The 27,895-nt window shown below is 48.5% G+C and overlaps 1 protein-coding gene across 3 annotated transcripts in view; it reads left to right on the forward strand.

The window, feature by feature from the left end:
* SGSM1 (small G protein signaling modulator 1) overlaps positions 1-27,895 on the forward strand; it is an 82,479-nt gene that overhangs the window by 8,598 nt on the left and 45,986 nt on the right. For 2 of the 3 annotated variants that reach the window (XM_082417387.1, XM_082417389.1), the window contains exons 3-8: positions 16,135-16,210; positions 19,160-19,322; positions 21,430-21,582; positions 24,844-24,911; positions 25,188-25,333; positions 25,466-25,597. In XM_082417387.1, coding sequence (XP_082273513.1) covers positions 16,135-16,210; positions 19,160-19,322; positions 21,430-21,582; positions 24,844-24,911; positions 25,188-25,333; positions 25,466-25,597 — 738 coding nt within the window. Of the gene's footprint in view, positions 1-16,134; positions 16,211-16,352; positions 16,437-19,159; positions 19,323-21,429; positions 21,583-24,843; positions 24,912-25,187; positions 25,334-25,465; positions 25,598-27,895 lie in introns of all 3 variants that reach the window. The other variant, XM_082417388.1, reaches the window with a different exon arrangement.

The raw sequence follows: 27,895 nt of genomic DNA on the forward strand, positions 1-27,895 counted from the left end.
ACAGCTGCAAAGCAGCAGAGCAGGGTATTTTAGCCAGCCCCATCCAATTCAAGTTGGATAATAACTTGCTAAAAAAACTAGTTAAAACAATAAATAAATATATAAATATAAAGCAGAAAGGGAAAGAGAGGCTAAGAAATGGATCTATTGGTTCAAGGGTTTGGGAAGTTTGTAGTGATCCAGTTTTATGTACAGCTGTATCCAGGGGTTCCAGTGATGTTATCAGGACCATCTCTCTCCATCTCTCTGTGCTGCTTTTGTCTGTGTTAAGCTTTATGCTTTCTCTCTATGGGGAGGTAGAGTGTTGCCCAGCCGCTCTCAGGAAACAATATGCCAGTTTGACATCAAGATAAACAGAGCTTCTCCTTCCCCATGTTTCTAGCAGAAGTCTTAGGATTAGATCTCATCCGACCAGCCTGGGTCATGTTCTCCTTTTGCGCCAATGGCTGTGGGATGGATTGCTCTGATTGGTCAAGCCTGGAGGGGTGAAGTGTGGAGTCAGCCCTGTGAGAGTAAAGGAGGGGACCCAGAGGAGAGTCAAGGTGAAATGACCAGACAGGGAGATGGTAACTAGGCCAACAAACTACAGACATCCGCCTTCACAGCCTGAGGGTCCTGCATTTGGAGCTCAGCCCCTAACAGTAGAAGTGGCCACTCTGATGGTCTGTGCCTGGCTGTGATCCCAAGTGCTGCCTGGGGACCTGCTGTGCGCAGGTATCTGCTGGATCAGAGATTTTTACTCTGGGGTGTGCAAAACCCTGAAATTGTACAAACACTTTGTACTTGCTGTATGGAGAGGGTATCCTCCATTATCCTCAGGACCTGTAAAGGATCCACAACCCAAATACCCTAATACAGTTGGTGTCCTTTAATATGGTTTTAAATAAACCTTTCATAGAGTTAAAAAAAAAACAAAACACCCTGAAAGATGCTGGGATACAAAGATGAATACAGTACAATTTCCCGACCTCCATGTGCTCAGAAATGAAATGGTGTCTCCTACTCTCTAACCCATTGAGTCCTCTAAAAATAATATCAATCTCTAATAATAATCATAATGAGCATTTATTGGGCACCTACTATATTCCAGACCTTCACTGTCCAATGTGGGCTACTAGTCACGTGTGCCTATTTACATTTAAATCAAGTAAAATTACATTTAAAATGCTGTTCCTCAACGGCACTAGGCACGTTTCAAGTGCTCAATAGCCCCACGTGGCTAGTGATAACATATTGGACAATACAGGGATAGAGTGTGTCCAGAAAGTTCTATCATGTTCTAGACGTTGTGCTAAGTGCTTTATATCCATTAACATATTTGATCTTAAAAAAATCCTTAATAAATAGGACCTACCCCTACCTCAGAGGTAGGGGTAGGTCCTATTTATTTTCCCATTTTACAGATGAGTAAACTGAAGCACAGAGCAAGTGAAGTGACTTGCCCAAGGTCGGAGAGCCCGTAAGAACCAGGATTCTAACCCAGCCCTTAAATACACTATCTCACTGCTTTTCCTCTTAAGGTTGGCTGGAGGTGGTTAGTCCATTTTCTGGTCCATCCTGAGTGTGAACCATCTGGGAATTCCATTTCTTTCTTTCCTGCAGCCACCCAGACCCCCAAATTTTGGGCAGCCTTCCAGAGAATCTCGGCACCCTCTGGAGTCCGTGTGCGCCTTCCTCATCCTTGAGGCCCGTGGGTCTGCGGAAACGGGGCATGTTGCCAGGGGAGGCGCCACACGCAGTAGGCAGAGCACCCGGGAGAAAGCTGGCGGGTGTCCATGGTGTAGGCTGAGAATGTGAAACACGTGGGCCCTTTTCCCTGGGGATGGGGGGCGGCCGGGGGGTGGTCTTCAAGGCTTCTCCATGTCCATCAGTGGCTGGGTATGGGAGTGTTAGCCGGAGGGACCTTTTGGCCAAGATGTCCCCAGGTGAATGCTCTTAGAATCAGGCACTGGGGAAGACTCCTTGTCGAGGGGTCTGGGGCACCTGTGCAGGGTGGCGATGACAGACCTGTTGGTGGGAACCCCATTCTCAGCCCCCGAACACCTCTCCTTCCAGGCCCGGCTGGCTGGCCGGTCTTTCTACTCTTCGGAAGCAATGCCTGGTGCCTATTTATAGCACGTCAGTAAACTATTAACTGGGGCCGGACCGGCAGCAGCCCGGGAGAGGCATTTGCTTCTCCTGCAAGCCCCATAGCCACCTTTAGGGCGGTTAAGAGTGAGGAACCGGAGGGAGGGCTTTTCTAACCCTCTGAAGATCCACATGCCACCACTTCATCATTTATTTATTTAGCTGCTCATTCCTGTCACAGGGATGGGACTGCAGAAGGACACCCCTGTGGCTTTGCCTTCCGTACCTGCGTGGATGTGGTGGGCAGGATGGAAGGATGTGGGCGGGAGGGTGGGGCAGATCAGTCCTGGAACTGCAGGCGAGAGAGAGTCCCAAAAAGGAAGCTTCGATCCATTCCCGGTGGTTGCTGAGGTCCTAGTGCCAGACACCTTCAGACCCCTGCTCTGCGAGGCCCCAGAGCCCCCTGCAGACCACACAGGCTGAAGGCGTGGAGGAGTCTCTTTGGAAGGAGACTCTTAGCCTGTTTGCCCAAAAGCTGGGACCCCTGCCGACATCCTCCATGAGTGGCAGAGTAAGGTAAAGACATTTTTTTGGAAAACAGACTTTATTTTTTAGAGCAGTTTAGGTTCATAGTAAAAATTAAATGAAAAGTACAGAGATTTCCCTTACACTCTCCGCCCCACACATGCACAGCCTTCCCCACTATGGACCCCCCACCAGAATGGGACATTTGTTACAATGGAGGAACCTACATTGACACATTATCACCCCAAGTTCATAGCTACACTAGGGTTCAGTCTTGGTGATGTGCATGCTATGGGTCTGGAGAAATGCATAAGGACGTGTATCCACCATTATAGCATCACACGGAACCGTTTCACTGCCCTAAAATCCTCTGTGCTCTACCTGTTCATCCTTCTCTCCCCCCATTCCCTGGCAACCACTGATCTTTCTACTGCCTCCATAGTTTTGCTTTTTCCAGAATGTCATACAGTTGGAGTCATACAGTATGCTACCTTTTCAGAGTGGCTTCTTTCATTTAGTAATAAGCATTTCAGCTTGGACATTCTTTTCGTGACTATGATTTTCCTTCGGGAACCGACATGTGGCAGAGAGAGGAAGCTAGGAGGTGCCTGGCGAGCTGGGAGAGATGGGTGATGAAAGATGATGGCTGGGGCAGAGGTGGTGGAGCTGGCAGGTGCTGCTGGACCCTGGCTGTGACTGTGACGTTGGGCTGCACTGGGCTGAGGGAGCCGGTGCGTTGGCCACCTGGCTGCTAGCGTCCCCACCGTGACTTGGGACTCCGGAGCAGGAGACCTTGATTCAGATCCCAGCCTCTTCACAGGCCAGATGATCTTTGTCCCTCCCAGGTCTGCTGCTTCGTTGGAAAAAAGAGAATAGTAGCAATGACACCTATATTATTGTGAATCTTTGGGCTCACATATGTAAAGCTCCTACCCAGCTTGTGGGAAGCATCCGTAGGTGTCTGTTGAATGAATGAATGAACCTACTGTGTGCCAGGCTCGGTGCAGAGCAGGTAGTCATGGGTTTGAATCCCTGCCCTGCCATTTGAAAACCTTGTGCTCTTGGAAAGTCATTTAATCTCACTGAAACTCAGTTTCCTCGTTCGTAAAATGAGGAGGCTAATTGTATCCATTTCTCCAAATTACCACAAGGATTGGATGAGATAAACCCGCTAAACACAGTGCCAGTCACACAGTGAGCACTTTATAAATAAATGCCAGTTGTTCTTACATAAAACAAATGCATAAAGCACCTACTATGTGGCTGCTATTGTGTTTAATGCTTTATATTGAGTTGTCTGAGGTGTTTATATATATTTTGGATATCAACCCCTTATCGGTCATATCATTTGCATATATTTTCTCCCATTCCGTAGGTTGTCTTTTTGTTTTGTCGATGGTTTCTCTTGCTGTGCAAAAGCTTTTAAGTTTAATTAGGTCTCATTTGTTTATTTTTGCTTTTATTTCTTTTGCCTTCAGAGACAGATCCAAGAGATATTGCTACAAAATGTATCATCTTATGCCTGTGAGGCAATACTAACATCTAATACAAATACTAATATAACACTAATATGAATAGCACCCATTTTATGGTTGGGAATGCTGAGGCTCAGAGAAGGGACATGATTTGCCCGAGATCATGCGTGCATGAGCTGGGATATGAATCCTGGAAGTTTGATTCCAGAGTCCAGTGCTCATGGCTGTGCAGTGGGTGTTACTCTAGGAGCTGGGAAAGGGAGGGGGCATCACATCACCTCGAGGGGGTCTCAGGAGGGAGTAAGAAGGTCACGTTATCTGGTTCTGGAGCACTGGGTGGTTTTTCCAGAGCTGGAGGTGGAGGTAAGAGTGGGTGGGGATGTCAGGTGCAGGGGAGTGCAGAAGCGAATGTCAGGTGGTGGGAGTCACGTGGGTCACACAGAAGGAATGCAGGTGTGACTGGGAAGGGACAGGATTTGGCAGGAAAGGCAGGTGGAGCCACACCATGGGAATAGTTACAGCTTGCCAGGCGGTCCCATCCAGCCCCCACATCTGTGTCTGTGCTTCGGAGCTTACCAAAATATTCCTTTCCAGCCCCCCCCCACCCCACCCATCAGCCTCAGCCCTGTTCCAGCCCCTCCCAACTCTCAGCTCCTGCGTGCCTCGCCCATATCAAATTAAAAAATACAGAGCCGCCAGCTATTTCCATGTAGTGCTTTTCCCTGCCACACTGTCCGTACATCTGTTCCTTCCTTTGAGCTCCAGGGCACCTCTGTGGGGGCAGTAGCAGGAGGAAGTTTTTTCCCTGTGCTTTACAGTTGGTGAATCCGAAGCCCAGAGAGTTCATTTCTAGTTGTACTTCAGATCTTGAGCATCACCTCCTGCAGGAAGCCCTCCCTGACCTCCCCACCCACCCAGCTTCCTTGTTATTTGTTCTCATAGAACCAAGTTCTTTCACTGCAGAGAACTGGTCTCACTTTGTCATTATCTACCTGTTGGTGTGATTTTGTTAATGTCTTTCCACCTTGCTGGACTGTGACCTCCATGAGGACAGGGACTCCATCTGCTTGCCACCTAATGCCGCACACATAGGAGGCGCTCTGTGTAGGTTGACTCACTGAGCAGTCAGTTTTGACAGTTTTGGTTCATGTGATACGTTATGGGAAGGCAGGTGTTAGCGGAACGTGGAAGAGGCACGCTTATCCCCGCCTGGGGTATGGAAAGTCCAGGAAGGCTCCCAGGAGGAGGGGACACCTGGGCTGAAGCCTGAGTTGCAGTTAGCTAGCTGGAGCATGCATGGAGGGGCATCTAGCAGAAGGCACCACGTGGGCAAAGGCATGGAGGTGAGCCCATTGCATTGCCTTTGGGGACCTGCGTCCTGAGGCAGGGCTGGAAATACTGGCCTCTTAAGGTATCTGCATCTTGTTCTCAGCATCCGGGGTGCCTGCAGAGTGGCCCAGCCTATCCACCTCTCACCCCCCGCACCCCAGTCATTGTCGAGGGGGCCTTTGAGCCACCCCCCCTTTTCTCCCCACTTTCCCTACATGCTGAGAGTTTTGTTTTGTTTTTTATTTATTTTTGGCTGCGTTGGGTCTTCGTTGCTGCACGCGGGCTTTCTCTAGTTGCGGCGAGCGGGGGCTACTCTTTGTTGTGGCGCACGTGCTTCTCATTTTGGTGGCTTCTCTTGTTGCGGACCACGGGTTCTAGGCGTGCGGGCTTCAGTCGTTGTGGTGCGTGGGCTCAGTAGTTGTGGCTCACGGGCTCTAGAGCACAGCCTCAGTAGTTGTGGTGCCCTGGCTTAGTTGCTCCGCGGCCTGTGGGATCTTCCCAGACCAGGACTTGAACATTGGCAGGTGGATTCTCAACCACTGCGCCACCAGGGAAGTCCCTGAGAGTTATTTTTAAAACCACTTCGAAGGCCCTCCAGGCATCCTAATCTAACTCCACCGTGAGTTTCTTGCAGACGTAAGAGTCTGGCTGCCTAGGGGCCTCCATCTCAGAAGCTGTTGCTGCCTAAGCAGTACTCACCCACCTGCACCACCAGGCCCCTGCCACCTGAGACGCCCAGCTGGCGTGCGGATGCTCTAAGGCCTCCGCCGAGCAGGTGGCAGCTCTGGTGATGTTTATTTAGGCCTCCAATGTGCCACAGGCACTGTGCTGGGTGCTTTAAACCAGGGGTCCCCGTGGCCCAAATGTAGCCTGTTTGTGTGCTGCCCTTGAGCCAAGAGTGCTTTTTACATTACAAAGGGTTGTAAAAGCAAAAAAGTCTTCTGTGATGTAGACTGTAGGTGGCCTAAAAAAGAGGTTTGCCAGATTTAACAAATGAAAATTCAGAAAGCCCAATTAAATTTGACTTTCAGGGAAACAGTAATGTTTTAGCAAAAGTATTTACCATTCACTATTTGCAACATACTTATACTAAATGTATATATATATCTTATGTATCTGAAATTTAGATTTTACTGGGCATCCTGTATTTTATATGGCACCGCTATCCTAAAGCCTGAAGTATTTGCTGTCTGACTTATTACAGAAGAAGTTTGCTGGCCCCAGCCTTACACACATGGAAGAAGTTTGCTGACCCCAGCCTTACACACATAGCAAACAAGATCAGGCGTCAAAGGGGCTTAGGACATCGCCTGGAACCCAGCTCCATAAGCATCGGCTACTGGTATTCGTGTTATTGATATAATCAGAGTCATCACCAAATATATATTGAACTGCTTGTCCTAGGGGCTCAAGGTTTACTTGGGAGAGACGGACACCGAATGAATAAATCCACAGACGTGTAGTGACGGTCAGGCTGTGATAAGTTCTAGGGTGCCATGCAAGAGACTCTGTTTTAGACAGGGCGGTTCTGAGCACTGTGCCTGTTTTGTCTGTGGAATCCTCCCATAGCAGCCCTGTGAGGTGGTGCAAACATCATCCCCATTTCACAGATGAGGAAACCGAGGCCCGAGGTTCCCCAGCTAACAGCAGAGCTGGAGTTAGTCCTGGGCCTGGTGGCTCCCAAGCCCATGTTCTTAGTCACATCACTAAAATGCCTCCTTTTATATGGTGCCAGCTGTGTGCTGGGTCTCGTTTGAGGTCCCCTGCCTGTATTTTCCGTAATCCTTATGACAGCCCTGCATACTGGGCCATGTGATTCCCATCCGGGGCTTAGAGGAGTAAACACAGTGTGGAGAGGCAGGGAGGAGGAGCAAGTTGATTTGGAACCTGGCAGTGTTCCAGGTGGGCAACATGAGGGTACCTGGGTGTGGGCAGGTGGCAGGTGTGAGGAGGAGAGACACAGGGCAGACCGGGGAGCCACCAGGAGCCCCCCTTCCGGCTTTGCAGATTGGCCCGGATTTCCCTGTCTCCCTCCTGAGATTAATCCTCCTTTTATGCTGTTTAAATATTTGCAGGTAGAAGGAGGGAGGGATGGGGGAAGGCGGGGCATATTTCTGAATGGTTGCAGGGTGGGGCTGGCGGTGGGGTGGGGTAGGTGCTCTGAGGCCTGATGTGGAGGCACGGCTGGGCCACAGCCAGAGGAAGTTGGGGTTGGTGAATAGAGCTGAAAGGGCGCCTTAGCAATTGGCCATTCACCTAACTAACTAACCCTCATGAAAATCCACTGTGGGCCATGCAGTGAACCTGACCATCACTATCATCTCAGGAGTCATTACTGTTTGTAGCATCCTTACTATGTGCCAGGTACAGTCTCCACAATCTCATTCAAGCCTCACATTACGCCTGTGAGGTAGGGGTGCTAAGACCATCCACCCCATTTTACAGATGGGGAAGCTTGTCTAGCATCATGTGGGCAGTGAGTGGCCAAGGATTGGACCCCAGGTCAGTGACTCCACCTCCTAGGCTCTTAGCCTCTCTCAACTGCCTCCTCACATCCTGTCCTTAGAGCTGAGAAGCTGGTTCCAAAAAGAGTGAGTTCCCCATCGTTGGAGAAACGCAAGCAGTTGTTGGAGGACTCCTTAGAATGGAGCTGGAGAAGGACTGCAGTTTCCCGACCACTGTGACCTTTGAGGTCCCCCTGCCTCTGAAGGGTCCCCACAGTGCGCTGTCGTTGGCGGAGTCACATCCAGGTGACCCAGGTCTTCTGACTCCCAGTTCAGTGCCTCTTTCCATCCCCAAGTTGGGAGACACTGGAGAATCCCTCCTCACAGGTTTCTCAGCACCTTGGGATTTCAGAGGGCCTGACCCAAGATTGGGCAGGGCTGGAGGCAGGGCTCCAGGTCAGGCCGTCAGACAGACCTGGGTTCAAGTCCTGGCTGTGTGACCTACAGACAAGTTGTATAAACTCTTTGTGCCTCACTTTATCCATCTTTAAAATGGGGATAATAATTCTCTCGTGAGGATTAAATCAGACATTCTAAACAGATCACCTGGCACTTTGTAGATGCTCTTAGTATACATTCTCCTTTAATAACAAAAGCAGAATGACAAAACAAAAGGAGAATAACAGAAGCATTTTGTTCACAGTGGCCTCCGCTTCTGCAGTGAGAGACAAAGTATTTATTAGAACAAAGGCCCTGGGTCTGAATCCTGCTGCCTCTGCGTGACCTGGGTCAGGTTAGCTAATCTTTGTGCGTCAGTTTCCCCATCTATAAAATGGGAAGAACTCGGGAAATGACCTCATTAAGATTGTGCTTACAAATAGTCCCCGGAACACAGCGAGTGCCCAGAAAAGTGAGGGTAAGCATTAGCGTCATAAACCTCCTACTGTGTGCTAGCCCGGCCTGCCCTTTCACCAGTCACATCACATTTAATTCTCAGCACAGCCCCAGGGGATGATAGGTTCCACTTTACAGATGAGGAAACTGAGGTGCCAGCAGGGGCACGACTCGACCGAGCTCACACTGGACGTGAGTGGCCGGGCTGGGATGAGAATGCAGGTCTGTGTGGCTCCAGAGTGGCACCAACCATAGTCACTGCCTCTGTGCCGCCCAAATGGGGCGGGATTCCTGGTCCAAAGCTTAGAAAATCACACAGGCCGCAAGGAGCCAGGATGGCACCCTGCCACTGCCACTGTCTCCAAACTACCCCACGGTCCCTCAAATCTGTCTGCCTCCAAGGTGGACCAAGTTCAAGACCATGTCTGGGGGTCTGAGAGGGGGAAGGTGGTTAAGCTAATTTCAGAAGTCTTCCGCAGCTGCCAGACCCTCTTCCCCCGCCCACAGTGCTGATCTGTCCCCGGGGATGGGTCCCCCCCTCGCGGGAGTGGGCAGCAGCCTCTTTCTTCCTGCGGCGAGACCATGCCCTCTTCTGCAAGACTCTCAGTGACCTTCTGGGGAAGGCTCCCACAGCATTGCCTTTTAATTTCCTCTCCTGGTCTCCGGCTGTCAGCCTGTTATGAACTTCTGGGGAGATATTCTAGTCCACAGCTGGGAGCCAACGGAGGTGGGAGGGGCCCTCACTCGCCAGAACCCCTTGTTCAGGCTGAGAACACCGTGGGTGCTGCATTCTCCCCTCCACCACCCACCCCCAGATCCGTCCCCAGGATAAGAGGCCCAGAGCCAGGCAGCCACGGGCTCCTCCCTGCAGCCAGCTTCCCAGCTGTGTGACCTCAACAGCAAGGCTACCCTTTGAGTTTCAGGCTCCACAGCTGTAAGCAGACGGCCTTCCCTGCTCTGCAGATTTTGGAGTTGAGACAATGCGTGTGTGCAGTCAGGGTGCCGACAGGAAGCAAGTGCTTCCCCCAAACTGAGTACATTAAGGTGAATTTAATAAAGGGCTGTTGACTAAGGCAAGGGAAGGATGCTGTGAGACCCCGTGATATTAACATTGGGGAACCAGGAACCGCTACTGCTCCCAGTCTGATCAGGGTGGGAGGGAGAGGTTCCCAGAAGGGGCAGGCTGTGTGGGGAGGGTCCCCAGAGACAGCTGTGACTGCTACGCCTCTTTCTTAAGGATTTTGGGGCAGCTCCTTGTTTTATATCCTCCCCACCCTTCCCCACTCTCCCCCCCTCTCCTTTTCCATCCCCTTAGAGCCTTGAGTACAGTCTGAGCGTGCTTGAGATCACCTGGAGGGCTTGATCACCACCCCAGAGTTTCTTATTCAGTAGGTCCAGGGTGAGGCTGAGCATTTGTATCTCTAACCAGTTCCCAGCTGGTGCCAGTGCTGGTGCTTCTGGGCCCCGCCCCGCGGAGCTCTGCTGGTCCCCATCGCACTTACCTCCCACCTCCCTTAGCTTGTGGCTCTTTGGACTAAGGGCCCCTTCAGGGCAGGACTGTCTGACTCCACCCCTGCAGCTCTCTCCACCTTGAACTCAGTATCCGAGGGCTGGTTCTCTTGCCGCCTGCCCAGATGAATTCACCTGCGTTTGTATCACTTGCAACTTGTCCCTGTAGATTGCTGTCCAGACATGTTGATCCGAGGTCAGTGCTGAGATAGAGATCAGGATGCCGGAGGTGTATGAGGGCACGCTCTCGGGGTCAACACCAGGGGAGGTGAGGCAGAGAAGCAGGAGTGGGTGGAGGGAGAAGTTGGGCCACAATGTGGCCTCCGTGGAAGCCTCAGCCCTGTGGAGAGCTGGGACGGCCCTTTAGAGCTGTCCCATGTTAGGGCAAGGATGCCGGATCTTCACACCCCACATGCATCATTCACTGGATGGGCCACCCCGGGCAGGACTGCGACCTTGGGGGAGGCCCTCTCTGCAGCTGAGGTGACCCTGTTTCCTAAGGGACAGCAGCTCTCCCAGCAGCTGGCAGCCTCCGGTCCTCATGGGATCTGAGTGGTGCATTGTGTCATCTGCCACATCATCAGAACCTTCTCATGGTCCCCACCGCCATCCTCTCCCCACCCCTGAGTCCCATGGCCCTTGTACCCCACACTCTTCCTTCCTTTCCAGCCCCAAACCAGAAAGCCCTCTTGCTATCACTCAAACACACAGAGCCCCCAGTAAAGACACCTGCCCATGGTTTTTCACCAGGTGACCTCTGAATCTTAATTTTGCTTGGCCAGGCCATCCTGCAACACAGAGACGTCAAAGCCTCCAGGCCCCATCCTCTTTGTACTACATCAGTGTTATCTGCCACATGCGATGGTTAGGGATGCCCCAGGCCTTCCAGAGAGAGGGAGAGAGGAAGACGGCAGATGTATTAGTCTGCTCGGGCTGCCATAACAAGGTACCACTTGGTGACTTAAACAACAGAAATTTATTTTCTCACAGTTCTAGAGGCTGGAAGTCCAAGATCAAGGTGTCAGCAGGATTGGTTCCTTCTGAGGGCCGGGCAGGAAGGGTCTGTTCTGGGTCTCTCTCCTCGGCTGTTGATGGCTGTCTTCTCCCTGTATCTTCATATGGTCTTCCCTCTGTACCTGTCCACGTTCAAATTTCCTCTTATAAAGACCCCAGATGATATCAGATGAAGGCTCACTCGAATGTCCTGATTTTCACTTAATCACTCTGTAAAGATCTCATCTCCAAATACTGTCACATTCTGAGGTCCTAAGGGATAGGATTTCAACATGAATTTGGTGGGGGGCCAGGGAGGGACACAGCTGAGCCCATAACATTAGGGGAGGTGACAGTTTACAGGATTGGAAAGCAGGTGACAAGGAAAAGGAATGGAAAGAGGTTAAGGCATCCTGGGCAGGTCTTTGAGGCCAGAGGGGTGTTGCAAGCCTAAGGGCCCCTACTAGTTGCTAGCAGAGCCGGAAGCTAAAGCTGAAGGGTTTTTCACACATCCTGAGGAAGCTCACAGCCTCCTTTTGTGGAGGGAGCCGATGGGGCCTGGTGGTCTCTGCGCTAACAGTGGGGAAAGGGGCAGGCTGGCAGCAGGGCCTCTGCATCAGAGCCACTCCAGAGGGTGACAGGCAGATGGCCGCCTCCAAGGAACAGGAGGACATTAGCAGGAGGGCTGCGACCTGCTTAAGAGAGGGCTGGCCCTGTGGAAGGAGCTGAGGCCTGCCCTGAAATGGAGTGGTCACGCTTCGGCACTCCTCCCACCCCCCAGAGCTGTCCTGCTGCTGCAGGGAACACCAGCCCGGCAGAGCCAAATGTTCCTGTGCTGGGTCAGTAAAGGGAACAGCAAGTGTGAAGGCGTGAGGTGGGACCGTGCCCTCTGAGCTGGGCAAACAGCAAGGAGATATGGGGTATGTGGAGTGAGTGACAGGACCAGTGGGGGAGGAGGCTGGGAGGACAGTGATGGACCCAGGTCATGTGGAGCCTTGTGGGCCATCGTGAGCACTTGGGTTGTCACTCCAGGTGAGATGGGAGCCACGGGAGAGCTCTGAGCACCGGAGGGATGGTGGTCGGACTTACCCTGTTTTTTCTAACTAGAAAATATTTATTTATACTACATTAACACATACATGCTTCTTAAAATTGTGGTAAAATACAGAGAACAGAAAATTCACATGCTTCACCATTTTTAAGTTCAGTAGTGTTAAGTATGTTTACATTATTGTGTAGCCAGTGTCTAGAACTCTTTTTATCTTGCAAAACTGAAATTCTGTACCCATTAAGCACTAACTCCCCATTTTCCCCTCGCCCCCACCCCAACTTCTGGCAGCCCCATTCTACTTTCTCTATGCATTTGACTATTTTAGGTGCCTCATATAAGTGGAATCGTACAGTATCTGCCTCTTCGTGTCTGGCTTATTTCACTTAACATGATGTGCTCAAAGGTTCATCCATGTTGTAGCATGTGTCAGAATTTCCTTCCTTTTTAACTCTAAATAATACTCCATTGTATGTATACACTACATTTTGTTTATCTATCATCCATCGATGAACCCTTGGGTTGTTTTCACCTTTTGGCTATTGTGAATTAATTACACTGCTATGAACATGGGCATATATATCTCTCTGTATATAATATCTAAATATAAGATCATGTCATCTGGGAAAAGAGATAATTTTCCTTCTTCCTTTCCAGTGTGCGTCCCTCTTTTGTTTCTTTTCTTGCCTAATATATCTGGCTGACTTCCAGTGCTATGTTAAAAAGAAGAGGTAAAAGCAGGCATCTTTATTTTGTTCCTGAAGTTATAGGAAAAGCTTTTTCAGGCTTTCACCATTGAGTATGATGGTAGCTGTGGGCTTTTCATATACAGGCTTGACTCGGAGATAATGCAGGTTTGGTTCCAGACCACCACAATAAAGCAAATATCACAGTAAAATGAATCACATGAATTTTTTTGTTTCCCAGTGGATATAAGTGTTACGTTTACACCATACTATAGTCTATTAAGTGTCTATTAGGTTATTCAATCTGTTGGTATCCAGTTTTCATAGTATTCTCTTATAATCCTTTTTATTTCTGTGGCGTCCCTTGTAATGTCCCCTCTTTCAATTCTGATTTCAATTATTTGAGTCTTCTCTCCTTTTTTCTTTTTTTTAAAAAAATATTTATTTATTTACTTACTTATTTATTTTTGGCTGCGTTGGGTCTTCGTTGCTGCGCGTGGGCTTTCTCTAGTTGCGGAGAGCGGGGGCTACTCTTCGTTGCAGTGTGCGGGCTTCTCATTGCGGTGGCTTCTCTTGTTGTAGAGCACGGGCTCTAGGCGCACGGGCTTCAGTAGTTGTGGCTCGTGGGCTCTAGAGCACAGGCTCAGTAGTTGTGGTGCACGGGCTTAGTTGCTCCACGGCATGTGGGATCTTCCCCGACCAGGGATCAAACCTGTGTCCCCTGCATTGGCAGGCAGATTCTTATCCACTACGCCACCGGGGAAGCCCTCTCCTTTTTTCTTAGTCAGTCCAGCTTAAAGTTTGTCAATTTTGCTGATTGTTTGAACCAACTCTTGCTTTTGTTAATTTTTTCTGTTCTCTATTTTGTTTATTTCTAATCTTGATTTCCCTCTGCTAGCTTTGGGTTTAGTTTATTCTCCTTTTATAGTTCATTAAGGTGTAAAGTTAGATTGCTGATTTGGGATCTTTATTCTCTAACGTAAGTATTTCCAACTGTAAATTTCCCTCTTATCACTGCTTCCCTTTCATCCCATAAATTTTTGCATGTTGTGTTTTCATTTTCTTTTGTCTCAAGATGTTTGTTGATTTTTCTTGTGATTTCTTCGACTCATTGTTTAAGCGTGTGTTTAAATTTTCATTTATTTCTGGATTTCCCAGTTTTCCTTCTGCTGTTGATTTCTAGCTTCATTCCATTGTGATCGGAAGAGATACTTTCTTTGATTTCAGTCTTTTTTAATTTATTAAGACTTGTTTTGTGTCCTAACACACTAACCTGAAGACTATTCCATGCACACTTGAGAAAAGTGTGTATTCTGCTCTTGTTGGTTGGATAGTTCATGTGTCAGTTAGGTCCAGTTGGTCTATAATGTCGTCCAAGTCCTCTGTTTCCTTATCGACCTTCTGTCTGGTTGTTCTGTTGACTTACCTTTTAACAAGATCCTTCTGGACACGTTAAGACAGCCTCTAGGATGTAGATGCAGGGAGACCAGTGGGAGGTTACAGTGTCAATCCAGGAGAGCTATGACTTGGACCAGGATCACTTGCACCTGGGCAGTGCTGGTGGAGGGGAGGAAAAATGGTTGGACTCTGAGTCTATTTCGATGGTGGAGCCAAAAGAGTCAGTAAAATGATTCTGTAGAAATTGGAGCTGGGTAAAGGAATTTGCCTAAGCTCCTTCAGCTAGTAAGTGGCTGAGCCAGGATTTGAACCCAAGTCTGTTTGGCTCCCAGTTCTTGGCTCTTGATTACTCACTGTGCTTTTGAAAGTACTCCCGATCCAGCTGCCTGGACACCCACCCCCATGCCTCCCTGACAGTCCACTGTCACCACTATTTGGCCTGAACTCACTCCCTCTGCCTCTTTTCCCAAATGATGTCCAAGTCTGGGTGCTGGGAGCAGAGAAAAGAGGGAGGCAGGTACCTGAGGCTGAGGAGGGCAGAGAGGGGGACAAATGCTCTGAGACCATGCGGGCTTAACGGCATGTTGTAGAAGGGGCTCAACCCCTGGAGTCGGATAAACCTGGGTCCAAGCCCTGAATCCACTCCTCACCAGCTGTGTGACTCTGGGCAGGTTACTCCACCTCTCTGTGCCTTTGTTTGCTCCAGGGATCATTATGCTGCTGGTCCGTTTACCCATGATTATAGTGACAAGAAAGCATGTTTTTCAACTAGAATATTCTACCAAAGCAGAAGTCAATCATGATCTTTCAAGCCATTCATTCCTCAAACAGAACTTTATTGAGCACCTACTGTGTGCTGGGACCACAGTTGTTAAGCAGGGAGACATGGAGTGCTTGCCCTCATGGGGTCCACAGCTTGGCAGGCAGGACAGGTGCTGACAAAATCACAAATCTGATGGATGTTACAAAAGCAGCCACTGTGGGCCCCCAAGCAAGGAAATTTAATCTTAACAGGTGATGTTTCAGGCAGGAACAGAATAACGGTAAAAGAGGCCAGGTGTGAGGTTCTCGGCAGGGCAATGACCTGCATGCAGCTAACGTTTATCGCAGGCACACTGCGCACCAGGCTCTGTACTCAGCACGTGGGGTGCATTACCTTGTGCAGTCCTCCCATTGCCCCTTGTAGGTGCTGTTCCTACAAGCCCTTTCTTTACCCAGTGAGAAAACTAAGGTTCAGAGAGGCGACATGATTTGTCTGAGGAAATACAGCTAGTAGCTAGAGGGGTCAGGATATGGCAGCTGGAGACAAAATGAGAAACATTTTTATAAGTTGGAATTCCAGCTCTGCTGCTTCCTAGCCGTATGGCCTTGGGTGGGCTAGTTCATCTTCTTGAACCTCAGTTTCCCCATTTGTAAGTGGGACCAGTTCCACAGGCTCAGTTAGATTGTTTTCAGACTTTTAAGTGCTGCTGGCAAAACCAGGCTTAGAGCTTGCTGGGCTTAGTGGCCGGGAGCTGTTCATGGTGCGGGTGCTGACTTGGTTATGTCGGGGGAAGTGCTGTGTCAGCTCTCAGTGTGAAGTGTGGGGCTATCAGAGGCCACAGGCCCTAGCCCTACAGAAAACACAGCAGGGAGGATGTGGAAGGAAAGCAGTTACTAAAACATCCCAAGCAGCCTGAGAACACCATGGGGGGTGATGTAACCCTCTGAGGTGTCTGCACCCCGAGTGGGTTTGGGTCTCCCCCTCCGGTGCCTCTGCCTTCCAGGTGAAGCAGATTATGGAGGAAGCCGTCACGCGCAAGTTTGTCCACGAAGACAGCAGCCACATCGTCTCTTTCTGTGGTGAGTTAGTGGCCCGTGGCCTTGAAAAGTGGCTTTTTTCCCCCTCTGTGGGCTGCCTCGGGGATGTGGCGTCTTTCTTTGAGCAAAGTTCTCATGTCATTCTTTTGCTTTTTAACTGCAAAGCTATTTTTGGATTCTAAAGGGACTCCATTAGGGAATTTGGAAGTAGAGAAAAGATTTGGAAGTAGAGAAGAAATTAAGAATGACATCTGCACCCCGGGAAAAGGTAATCATGGTTGACACAGAAGGATGCCTTCCCTCCCGTGGGGTCCGTTCGCACTGACCCTACCCCAAGCGACCAGGGGTCTTGCATCTAAGGGATGGGCTCTGCATCCTTTCCTCACCCAGGTAAAGAGACAGGATGAATGAGGACTTAAAAAAAAATAATAAGGAATCAAGAGCCATAGACACATCCCGAGGGATCTCTTCCAGCTGGCTCAGCAAAGGAGGCAGGCTCAGAGCGTGACTGAGACTTCTCTCCTTGAACCTGCGAGGCCCACAGGGTTCCAGAAATAACCTCGCTGCCAGGTTCTTACTGTACTTTCACAATGGCTAGAGACAGGTGTCTTACCGTGTCCCTGAAGTCAGGATTCAGTGCATAAGCAGTGTGTACGTATATGTGGGAGTGTTTCTTTCTCCCTGAAAACCTTTTTATTTCGTGATTGGAGTCTCATAACGAAGGACAAGCTGTAATGCCCCTCTCACGGTTTTGGCCCTATGGAGGGACCCGTCAGCTTCCATCCAGATGGCCGGGGACACCACCCGTGGGCCTGCAGCTGGCCGAGCACATGCCATGACCTGGGAAACCACTGACGTCAGCTCAGCCCCTTGCAGCCCACCTCTGTTCAAATCCCACCTCTGCCACTTCTTGGTTGTGTGACCTTGGGCAAGATCTTATTTTTTTAGGTGATAATGCATTTATTTAAATCAATAAATATATATACACATATATATATTTTTTGACTGCGCCTCCTGGCTTGTGGAATCTTAGTTCCCTGAGCAGAGATCAAACCTGGACTCATGGCAGTGAAAGCGCTGAGTCTTAACCACTGGACAGCCAGGGAAGCCCCAGAAATATGTTTTATGTATATATTGGGTTGGCCAAAAAGTTCATTCGGGTTTTTCTGTAAGATGTTAGTTATGTATAAAAATACACATTTATGCACGCACATATATATACACACACATACATATATATGGGAATATATATCTCTCTATATAAATATAGATATATATCTCTGGCTTTCTCCTGGACATTTTTATTTGCAAAAGACATGATATGCATGTCTATTTTGGGACTCACTAGCATACCTACCAATTAAAGACTTAGAAGACTAGAGAGTGATAAAAATCATAATAATTCTCTAACTCTGATCAGAGTTTGGGGGTGAGAGAAATCTGCTGGCTCTAAATGAGACCTGAAGGATGTCCCTGAGGTTTCTTTTGTCCATTGTTCCTTATGAGCCATTGTCAGAAAGAATGGAAAAATGTCTACCAAGCCGGAATGGATCATGAACTTACTCAGTACAAAGAAATGAAAGTTCTGGGTATGTAAGCAAAAATGAAGATATTTTAGAGATCATCGCCCAGAATATTTTAAATCCATGAGCAGATTAGGCAACATGTGAACAATCCTTCAGAGCCAAGTCATTGCTAACCACAACAACAAAAACAACACAGGCAATTAAACCGAAACTTCTCAGTATTTCTCCTTGCACATGGCATGACCTTGGTCAGGCTCTTGAGTGCTGGTGCCCTCTTCTGAAATGACAGTAACTAGAACACTTGCTTCATGAGTTTTGCCGCGGGGATCAGGGAAGGTAAACCTTAACACTGGTCTGACACCCAGTAGGTGCCCAAGAAGGGGTGGCTCTTATTATAAATTCACATTTTCCCATAAACATTGATTATGCTCCAGTGCATACCAGAGAGCTCCCAGTCTGCTGTGTAAGACGGAAAGTAAGAAGATAAATAAAGGCTGCTGAGAGTATCAGATATAAGATAGGGACCATCAGAATGGCCTGCACAGGGTCTGTTTCTTAGAAGGGAACACTGAGGACCAGAGGGGGAAAGTTATTTGCCTGAGGTCACACAGCAAGTTAGTGGTAGAACCCAGGCTACACCCTAGGTGTCTTATTTGAGGAGGGCTGGGCGGGGCCTCCAGGGGAAACACAGAAATGGGAAGATTATGACTGAATCCTCTCTTCAAAGGCCCTTTGTGGAGGCACAAGTGTTGTGAGCACACCTTGGGTTCAGATGTGTGTTTGAATCCCAGCTCCATCACTTATTTGCTGGGTGGCACTGGGCAGTTCAGTTTACCTCTGGGAGCCTCAGTTTCCACATCTGAAAAATGGATGGTTTTCCTTTCTGCCTGGCTGTGGATCAAATGAGATCCATAATGTTAGCTGTTACTGGAGTCACAGTAGTAATGACAACAATGTGATTCTCTAACTAGAATAAAGCTCAGCAGTCACATGGTCCAGGCTCCCCTCCCTCATTGACAGGAGTAATAGCTAACATTCGTAAAGCACACACTATGTGCCAGGCTCTGTGCAAAGTGCTTTCCGTGCATTTTTCCCCACCTCATCCTAACAGCAACCTCATGAGGTTAATGTTCATACCATCCCCGTTTTACAGATGAGGAAACTGAGGCACAGGGAGGGGAAGTAATTGCCCCCTGTCACACAGCTGGTTATTGACCAGGAGAGAATGTGAACAGAGATGATCTGACCTTGGGCAGCAAACGTGGGTTCACCACTAAGCCCCCTTGCTCCCTTTTGAGGGGCTGGATGGTGGAGAGGCATACGTGCTTTTTGCTATGATGCTGTCACGAAATTTGTGATTCTGGGGTCCCCGGATCTTCAAGGTACCTGTGTGTGTCTGAAGCTCAGAGCCAGGCTGGGCACTGGGGAGCATGGGCAGGGCCTGCTGATCATTGCGTCCCCGCAGCGGCTGTGGAGGCCTGCGTCCTGCATGGCCTGCGGAGGCGGGCGGCTGGCTTCCTGCGCAGCAACAAGATCGCAGCTCTCTTCATGAAAGTGGGCAAGAGCTTCCCGCCAGCAGAGGAGCTGAGCCGCAAGGTGCAGGACCTGGAGCAGCTGATCGAGAGCGCGTAAGTGCTGAGAACGGGGTACAGGCTAGGGTACCCCCAGAGGCCAGCCCCTGCTCCTCCCCGGGCTCTGTGAGAGCCTGCACCGCCTCGCACCCTCTCCACTCTCCATTCTGCTCCTCAAACCCGCCAGATTCTTTCACACCCCAGGTCCTTTGCACACACTGTACCCTCCACCCAGTTCACACCCCTCATCTTCCATGGCTGGTTCCTTGTCATCCTCAGGCCTTCCCCTAACTAATGGTAAATTCCAACCCTCACCCCATTTCTCTTTTATATCCCTCTGTTTATTGTCTTCCCAGTTGTTATCACCACCTGTAATTTATTCATTCATTCGTTTACTGTTTACTTGATTGTTGTCTGTCTCCCCCACTTGACTCTGAACTCCTTGAGGGCAGCCAGCTGCACCTGTGCTATCCCCCGTTAGGTCCCCAGTGTCTGAGACAGTGCTCAGCACCTGGGAAATGCCCAAGAAACAACTGTAAAATGAATAAGTGCCTACTCTGAGCCAAGCCTGTGCCAAATGCAGGAAGATCAAAGTTTGACATAACCAACATGGTCTCTGTCTGCGTGGACAGATGCTCACAGTGAAGCAGCCATTGAAGGGGATGTTGTCTTAGTGGCTGATTGTGTGTACTGGGGGGAGGCTCATGGCCTGAGAGTGTGTACATGAGGGCCTTCCACCCGAGCCACCCCCAGGGTCCCGACTGCACAGCCAAACCCCCTAGCTGGAGCCTGGTCAGGGATGGCAAATAGGTTTCAAACCCATTTGGTCCTAGTGGCTGCACAGAGAGTTGTGTTGTGAAAGATTCTGGAGCTGTGAGTGGGCTTCATGGGAAAGAGGGCAAGGATTGATTAGCCATGCCTGTTACGGGCAAGAGAAGGGAGAGAGAGGCATGCATGTCATGTGTTTGCCCTCTCTGCCGTGAGTGGTTACTCCACTTCACTGGATGAGAAATGGCCCTTTCCTTGCCCTTTAGGCCCTGCCAGCCCCTGGCTGCTGGCCAGAACTGCATGATGGGTAAGGCTATGGATTTGGCATTGCCAACTCCCATTTGGAATCTGACTCCTCAGCCACCTGGTCTTTAGGTGGCTTCCAATCCATCTGCTAAATTCCCAGGTGTTTGCTGATAACTTCTTAAAGGGATGGATTTCCATGGACCTTCCATAACCCTGGGAGCAACTTTCTAATGGAGGAATGAGAGATGTCCATTCCAGGTGCCCATTCGTTCATTTGTGCAATCATTCATTCATGGACATATTTACTGAGCCCTTTGTATGTGCCAGGCACTGTGCTGGGCCCTGGAGATACAGGCGTGAAAAAGGGCCAAGGCTTGCCACTTGGTAGACTCTCAATATTTTATTTTAAAAGCAGTCGAGTTGCATTGTCCATACCCTCGAGGTCACAGTGTGGAGGGGAAGACAGAGAAGTGAGCGGGAAGTTAAGCTGCAGAGGTTGAGGGAACACAGAGGAGGGGCCCCTCCCCAGCTTCAGCTGGTGCAAGAGGGCTTCCTGTAGGAGGGGGTGCCCTCGCTGAGACCTCAAGAGTGAGAAGGAGTCAGCCAGGGAATAGGGTGGGCGGGGGAAGCCGGGAAGAAGCAGCAGCTCATGGAAAGTCCTCAGAGAGCTTCGCAGCCTCAGGGATCCACAGATATCTCTGTCTGGCTGGATCATGGGGTCAGAGGCAGAGAGTGGTAAGGAGGTGTCTGGAGAGGCAAACGGGCAAGGTCATGGAGTGCCCTGCTAGTCATGTTAAAAAGCTTCCTTCTCCAGGGCAATGGGGAGCCACCAAAAGATCTATAATCCAAGACTGTTCTTGGCCAGCACTCCTTTCCAGCCAAGAGAGAGAGAGACAGAAATTTCAGTGTGAGAATTTGGCTCACCCATCAACAGTGTACGAAAGTGTCAGTTTTACCACATCTTCACACTCACTCGGTATTATTTTTTCAACTCTTTTCCCATTCTCCAGGAACAGTATGGGCTCTTGTTGTTGTTCTAATTGACATTCCTTGATTTCTTAGAGAAGTTGGACACTTTCCTATTTTCATATTGATCTGTTGGATTTCCTCTTTTGTGACTATCTATTATCTTCCTTTACTGGTCTTGAAGGCGAAACCAGATCCAGGGCCTCCAGGAGAATGTGCGAAAGCTGCCAAAACTGCCCAACCTGTCCCCACTCGCCATCAAGCACCTGTGGATCCGTACAGCCTTGTTTGAGAAGGTCCTGGACAAAATTGTTCATTACCTTGTGGAAAACAGCAGGTGAGCAGAAGACACCTGGGTGCGCTCTGCCTCCACCTGCTGGCCTCCTTAGGAATTGCACCCTCTCGCACAAAGCTGCTTACCCTTTGCCCCCTTAATATACACTTGATGTGAAAGTGATTAAATAAGGGCCTTCTGGATGTTTGACTCTGAACTAGCCTAGCTTAGAACCTTGGGAAGATTTGGGTGCTTAATAGCAATGCAGGGTCTTCAGAATTGGGGTGGGGTATAAGGATCTTCCAATCTTAAGAGATGCTCCTTTTCCCATGAATAAAGCCCACAGTCTATTCACTCTGTGGCCCTAGGGGACTCACTTAGCTTCTCTGTGCCTCTGTTGTCTCTTCTGGTGAATGGGATGGGATGGGAATTGCTGCCACTCTGGAGAAGAGGTGAGAAAAGGAGTTAGTGAGTACACAGCATTTTGGAAATGCATAGTGATATTTTTTACATTTTCTCTCCTGGCTCAGATTGACATGGTATAAAGGTTTTACAGTGTAAGTCCTCTTGGCAAACATTCATCCATGCATCCATTCATTCACCCAATAAATATTTACTGAGCATCTACCATGTGCCAGGCACTAACCTAGATGTTGGGGATACATTGGTCTTGCCTGTCATGTTAAAGAACTTGGATATTATGAAAAGAGCAGTGGGGAGCTACTGAAGGATCTATGATCTGAGACTCCTCGTGGCCAGCACCCCTTTCCAGCAAGAGAGACAGAGAGGATGGAAGAAAGAAAGAAATATATCTGAGAATCTTTCCATCTTTCAGTATGTGAAAATGCCTGTTTAACCACATCCTCACACAGAGTGGGTATCATTGTTTTCATCTTTTATTCTTTGCCTGTTTGCTAGGAAAATATGTATGAAAGTACAAACCAAAGTCCTTCCCCTCATGAAGCTTGCATTGTAGCAGGGAAAACAGGCAAATAGTAATTGTGATCATTTGTGATGAGTGTACCAGGACAGGTGGATGGTGTTTAATTTCCTCTGGGTGGTCAGGGCAAGTATCCCAGAAGATGGGATACTGTGAAACAGGGTGGGGAAGAGTGTTCCCAGCAAAGGGAACAACAGGTGCAAAGGCCCGGAGGCAGGAGAGGAACTGAAAGAAATCCAGGCTCTGGAGCTCCAGTTCACCTCTTCACCTTCTAGTAAATTATAACACATCTCTGCCCCCTGTCTTGTTATGGGTCCAGGGTCTCTGTAGTTAATTGCCTTTGGCATATGACCTTGTGTTTTCCCACTGAAAAAGTTGGTCATATTTATTTAGTAATTTATTTGAGTAGCAATACCAACCTACTATTTCTTCATTAACACTGTATTTTGAATTTTAGGTTCACACAGAATTGAAACAGTAGTACAGAGGGTTCTTGCCTACCCTCAGTGTTAACATCCTACATAACTGTAGTACAAGTCTTAAAACCAAGAAATTGCCATTGACACAATACTGTTAAACCAACAGTATTGGTACATTCTTTTTTTTTTTTTTTTGCTATATAATTCTATGAAATTTTAACACATGCATAGTTTCATGAAACCAACACCACACTCAGGCTATAGAACTGTTCCAAAGAAACCCATCACCCGGAAGAAACTCTTTGGGGCTACCCTATATAGTCACATCTTGCTCCCAACCTACCTACCTACTATTTTAAGACATTATTTCCAGGTTATGATCACATAACTGTGCTGATTTTTGGAATAGAATACGAGTGGTGGACTGGAAAGTGTCTCAAAGTATTAGCTTCAGATCTGACACCAAAATGTATAAACTTGATGTTGAGCATGTCCAGGATGTGTCATTCTGCCTCAGCCAATTTTATGGTTGATTGAAGATTTCTTTGGGGTAAAATTACAATGATTTTGCCACATTTAGTGAGAACTTCCTGGTGTTGGGACTTAATACATGCAGTTGGACATTTACTCCTCCCAGCAACCCCAAGTGGGTGAGTTCTGTCATTCTTCCCATTTTACAGCTGAGGGCACAGAACGAAGCTTAGAGAAGGTAGTCACCTGCCCAGAGACACACAGCGAGGGAGGGAGTGGCCGAGCTGGGCTCCCACTCAGTCCGACTCCAGATCCTGTGTTCTTCACCCCCTGTTGTAGGACAGGAAGAAGAGCTAAGCTTGCTGGGTGTAGCCTGCATCCACCTGCTGTGTGGCCTCCAGCAAGTCACTTACCTTCTCTGGGCCTGAGATCCCTCAGGAGGTCAGAACAAGGTCCTTTCCAATTCTGAAGTTCTGTTAGTTTCTAGATTGTATGAGTTTGCAAAGAATTAGAAACCAGTACACAGCAACTCAAAAAACAAAACACTCAGCACGAACGTATTGACAACATTGCATGTTATTTTGGAGAGTCAGAGGCCGGGGGCATTTTTGAGCGTGTCAGGCCAGCATCATCTGCTTTAGTTTTCCAGACAGGAAGGCCTATTAGTACAGCTTTTGAGGACACATCACAGCTAAAAAGCATATGTTTGCCTCAGTAACATTGGAAGGGCAGACATCATCTGAGCCTCTAAGTGACTTCGTGTTTGAAATGGAAGATGCAAGAGAAGCAGACAGAACCAGCCAGGCCTCGGCAGCCTTCTAATGATTTTTTCTGTTACTCTCATTATTTTTTTTTAAACCAATGTTAGTTTTGCGTATTTTACTCATTTAGTTTTTTGTTTTTGTTTTTTAATTTTTATTTATTTATTTATTTATGGCTGTGTTGGGTCTTCGTTTCTGTGCGAGGGCTTTCTCTAGTTGCAGCAAGCGGGGGCCACTCTTCATCGCGGTGCGTGGGCCTCTCATTATCGCGGCCTCTCTTGTTGCGGAGCACAGGCTCCAGACGCGCAGGCTCAGTAATTGTGGCTCACGGGCCCAGCTGTTCCGCGGCATGTGGGATCTTCCCAGACCAGGGCTCGAACCCGTGTCCCCTGCATTGGCAGGCAGACTCCCAACCACTGCGCCACCAGGGAAGCCCCTGTTACTCTCATTATTAATAATAATGTATTATTAATAAGCCATGTATTAAGCAGTTATAGCCAAGCACTGTGTTAAGTGCCTTACATCTGTTATCTCTCTCAAACGTCCTTTGGCAGGCTTATGAGACATATTATTATTATCCCCATTTTACAGATAGGACAGCTGAGGCTCACAGAGGTACTGGGTGACCAGAGAGGCATTGAACCCAGTCTGCTCTTAACCATCAGGCTGTAGTTGATTGTGTGCCCTCCGCTGCTCACCATCCAACCCTGCATGTCCTTTCCTCTCTTGCTAGTAAGTATTACGAGAAGGAAGCTCTCCTGATGGACCCCGTGGATGGCCCCATCCTTGCATCTTTGTTGGGTAAGTGGTCCAGTGCTCTGAGCTTCTTCTGGATCTCTGGTCTCAGCTCCAGGGGGCACCTCCTAAGGGCCTCTCTCGCCTCCCACCAGCCTCTCCCTTCAAAACTGCTCCCTGCCTCTTGCTTTCAGGATCTTGTGCTGGTTTCTCTTTAGCAGGACCCTGGGTCATGCTAGCTGCCTGGAGGGGAGAGATGGTGAAATAAGTGGTCCGTCTGGTGGTAGAAGGGAGGGAGGACTTTCCAGGGAGATGGGTTCCTAGCCCCTGTCTGCTCTGCAGTGGGGCCCTGCGCCCTGGAGTACACCAAGATGAAGACTTCTGATCACTTCTGGACGGACCCCTCAGCCGACGAGCTTGTCCAGAGGCACCGCATCCACAGCTTGCACCTGCGACAGGACTCGCCCACCAAGCGTCCGGCCCTCTGCGTGAGTGGGGTGGACGGTGGGGCGCTGGGAGGGAGTCTGGCTGAGTTCTGGACTTGGTATGGAGGTGGGGAGTGGACCGGGGCCTTGGTGGTCACTCCAGACCTCATCTGCCACCTCCCCGCACATTGCCAGATCCAGAAAAGGCATTCGAGTAGCAGCATGGATGACCGGCCGTCCCTCTCCGCCCGTGACTATGTAGAGTCCCTGCACCAGAACTCCCGGGCCACCCTGCTCTATGGCAAGAACAACGTTCTGGTTCAGCCGGTGAGAGTTCGTCTTGGGCCCAGTTCTTCCACTGGGGGTCTGGCTCCAGGTTATAGAGGAGGAGTTCCCTCTGGCTCCTGGTTGCTCATCCATCTATCGATCCATCCACCCATTCACCCATCTATTCATCCATCTGTCAAAATCTCCACCCACCCAGCCAGTCTACTCTCTTCCAGTCTCTATATTCACCCATCCCTCTATCTATGCATCCATCACCATTTCTTTATCCATCTGCCTGTATTTATATCCACCCAACCACCTGTTCATTCATCCATCCATCTACCCATCATTACATCCATCCATTCATCTACCCATCATTACCTCCATCCATCCACCCATAATTATATTCATCTATTCATCCATCCATCTACTCATCATTAATCCATCTCTTCATTTGTCCATTTGTTTTCCAGTTCATCTATCCATCCATCTGTCCACCCAGCTGTCTATCATTCTCTGTTGTAATCACTCACTCATTTAGTTCACTCATTTGTACTGAACCCGCTATACACTAGATGCTTAGGATATCAAGATGAAAGTCTTCACAGCTAATAGTTATGGAGCGCTTCCTATGTGTCAGGCTCTGTGCTAAGTGTTTTTAACTGTATTAACTCATTTAAACCTCACAACAACCATCTGAAGCAAGTTGTATTATCACAGATGATAACACTGAGGCCCATACACAGGGGAGTAAGGGGCAGAGTTATGATCTGAATTCAGAGTCTGTACCACTTATCAGTCGCCCTCTATGCCCCAGCACTGAGTGCAGCCCCAGGGGTGGGTGGCAAGTAAGACACATGAAGGCCCCACCCCCATGTGATATCTCCTTTGCTGTCCCCTCCCTGGACCATCGAGATCAGCGTTGTGTTTGGGCTCAGCCGGGAGGAGGAAGAGAGAGAGCTGTTGGCCACTCCAGCTCTGCGCTCACAGTTGCCACCACTGGGTGCCCCAGGTCACTTCTCCTTCTGAGCCTCAGTATTTGCATCTCAGTGGGCACGAGACCCTATTTCCTCAGTTGTAAGAAGCCATGAATTTAAGATGCACGATTTTTTCTTTTTTGGCCGTGCTGCGCAGCATGTAGGATATTAATTCCCTGACCAGGGATCAAACCCGCGCCCCCTGCTGTGGAAGTGCAGCGTCTTAACCACTGGACAGCCAGGGAAGTCCCAAGGTGCCTGATTTATTAACACAACCGTCAGGAAATTTAAAATGCTATTAAATTATACACAATGTTTTCTCACTAGGAAATTTTATTTTATACTTTTTGAAGGAGATATTTGAGACTTATTTATACATAGTTTTTTTTAATCATACATTATTCTTATAAGTATACACAAGGGGAAATATAATTGAAATACATTAGTTAAGATAGTTCCAAAACATCGTCACATTTCAGGATTCTGATCTTCTGTATCACTTTTTGAGTCACAGTCATCACTGCCCTTATTTTTCTATCTAATATAATTTTTTGTTCCATCAAGAGACAGGGTCAACAAATTACAGAGTGTGGGCCAAATGCAGCCCTCCACCTGCTGTTTTGTTGTGTTTTTTTTTTACCATTTATGTTCTTCCTGATACTTTATTACTTTTTTTTTTTTTTTTACAATTTTTATTGACCTTTAGTTGATTTACAATGTTGTGTTTGCTTCAGGTGTACAGCAAAGTGGTTCAGTTATACATACATACATATATATTATTATATATATCCACCTGTTTTTGTAAATAAAGTTTTATTGGAACACAGCCATGCCCATTAGTTTATATATTGTATATGGCTGCTTTCACGCTATCATGGCAGAGTTGAGTGGTTGCAGCAGAACCTGTATTGTTCACAAAACCAAAATTATTCCCTATCTGACCCCTTACAGAAAAAGCTTGCCCACCTCTGATCAAGAGCACAGGAGGTACAGCCTTTCCTGCAAGCGTGTGCACTTGGTTGTTGTGCAAGAAAGTCTGGAAGTGTGGTCATCCCTTCAGGGTGAATGATGTGTCTGCTTCACCAGTATCACACTCCACTCCACTGCTCTGTGCCCAGCCTTCCTGCATACATAATCACTTTTCCAATCAGATCACAGTCTAATCTTTTCGAAGACATTTTAAAAAAACACCTGTACTCCACATGTGGAGTAACAACGATAGCACAAAGCGTCATTGAAGGGACAACAATATAAACAGCCGAGACCGAGTTTGCACCAGATCGGGCAAGGACAACTATGTCACAGTTTAAGATGCCGCTGATTATAAGAGGCATCCCCGTTTCAGGTGCACTGAAATGTGAAAAACAATTGTGTATCTTAG

This window comes from Balaenoptera physalus (assembly GCF_965194825.1).
Source record: "Balaenoptera physalus genome assembly, chromosome: 12".
Taxonomy (NCBI): Eukaryota; Metazoa; Chordata; class Mammalia; order Artiodactyla; family Balaenopteridae; genus Balaenoptera; species Balaenoptera physalus.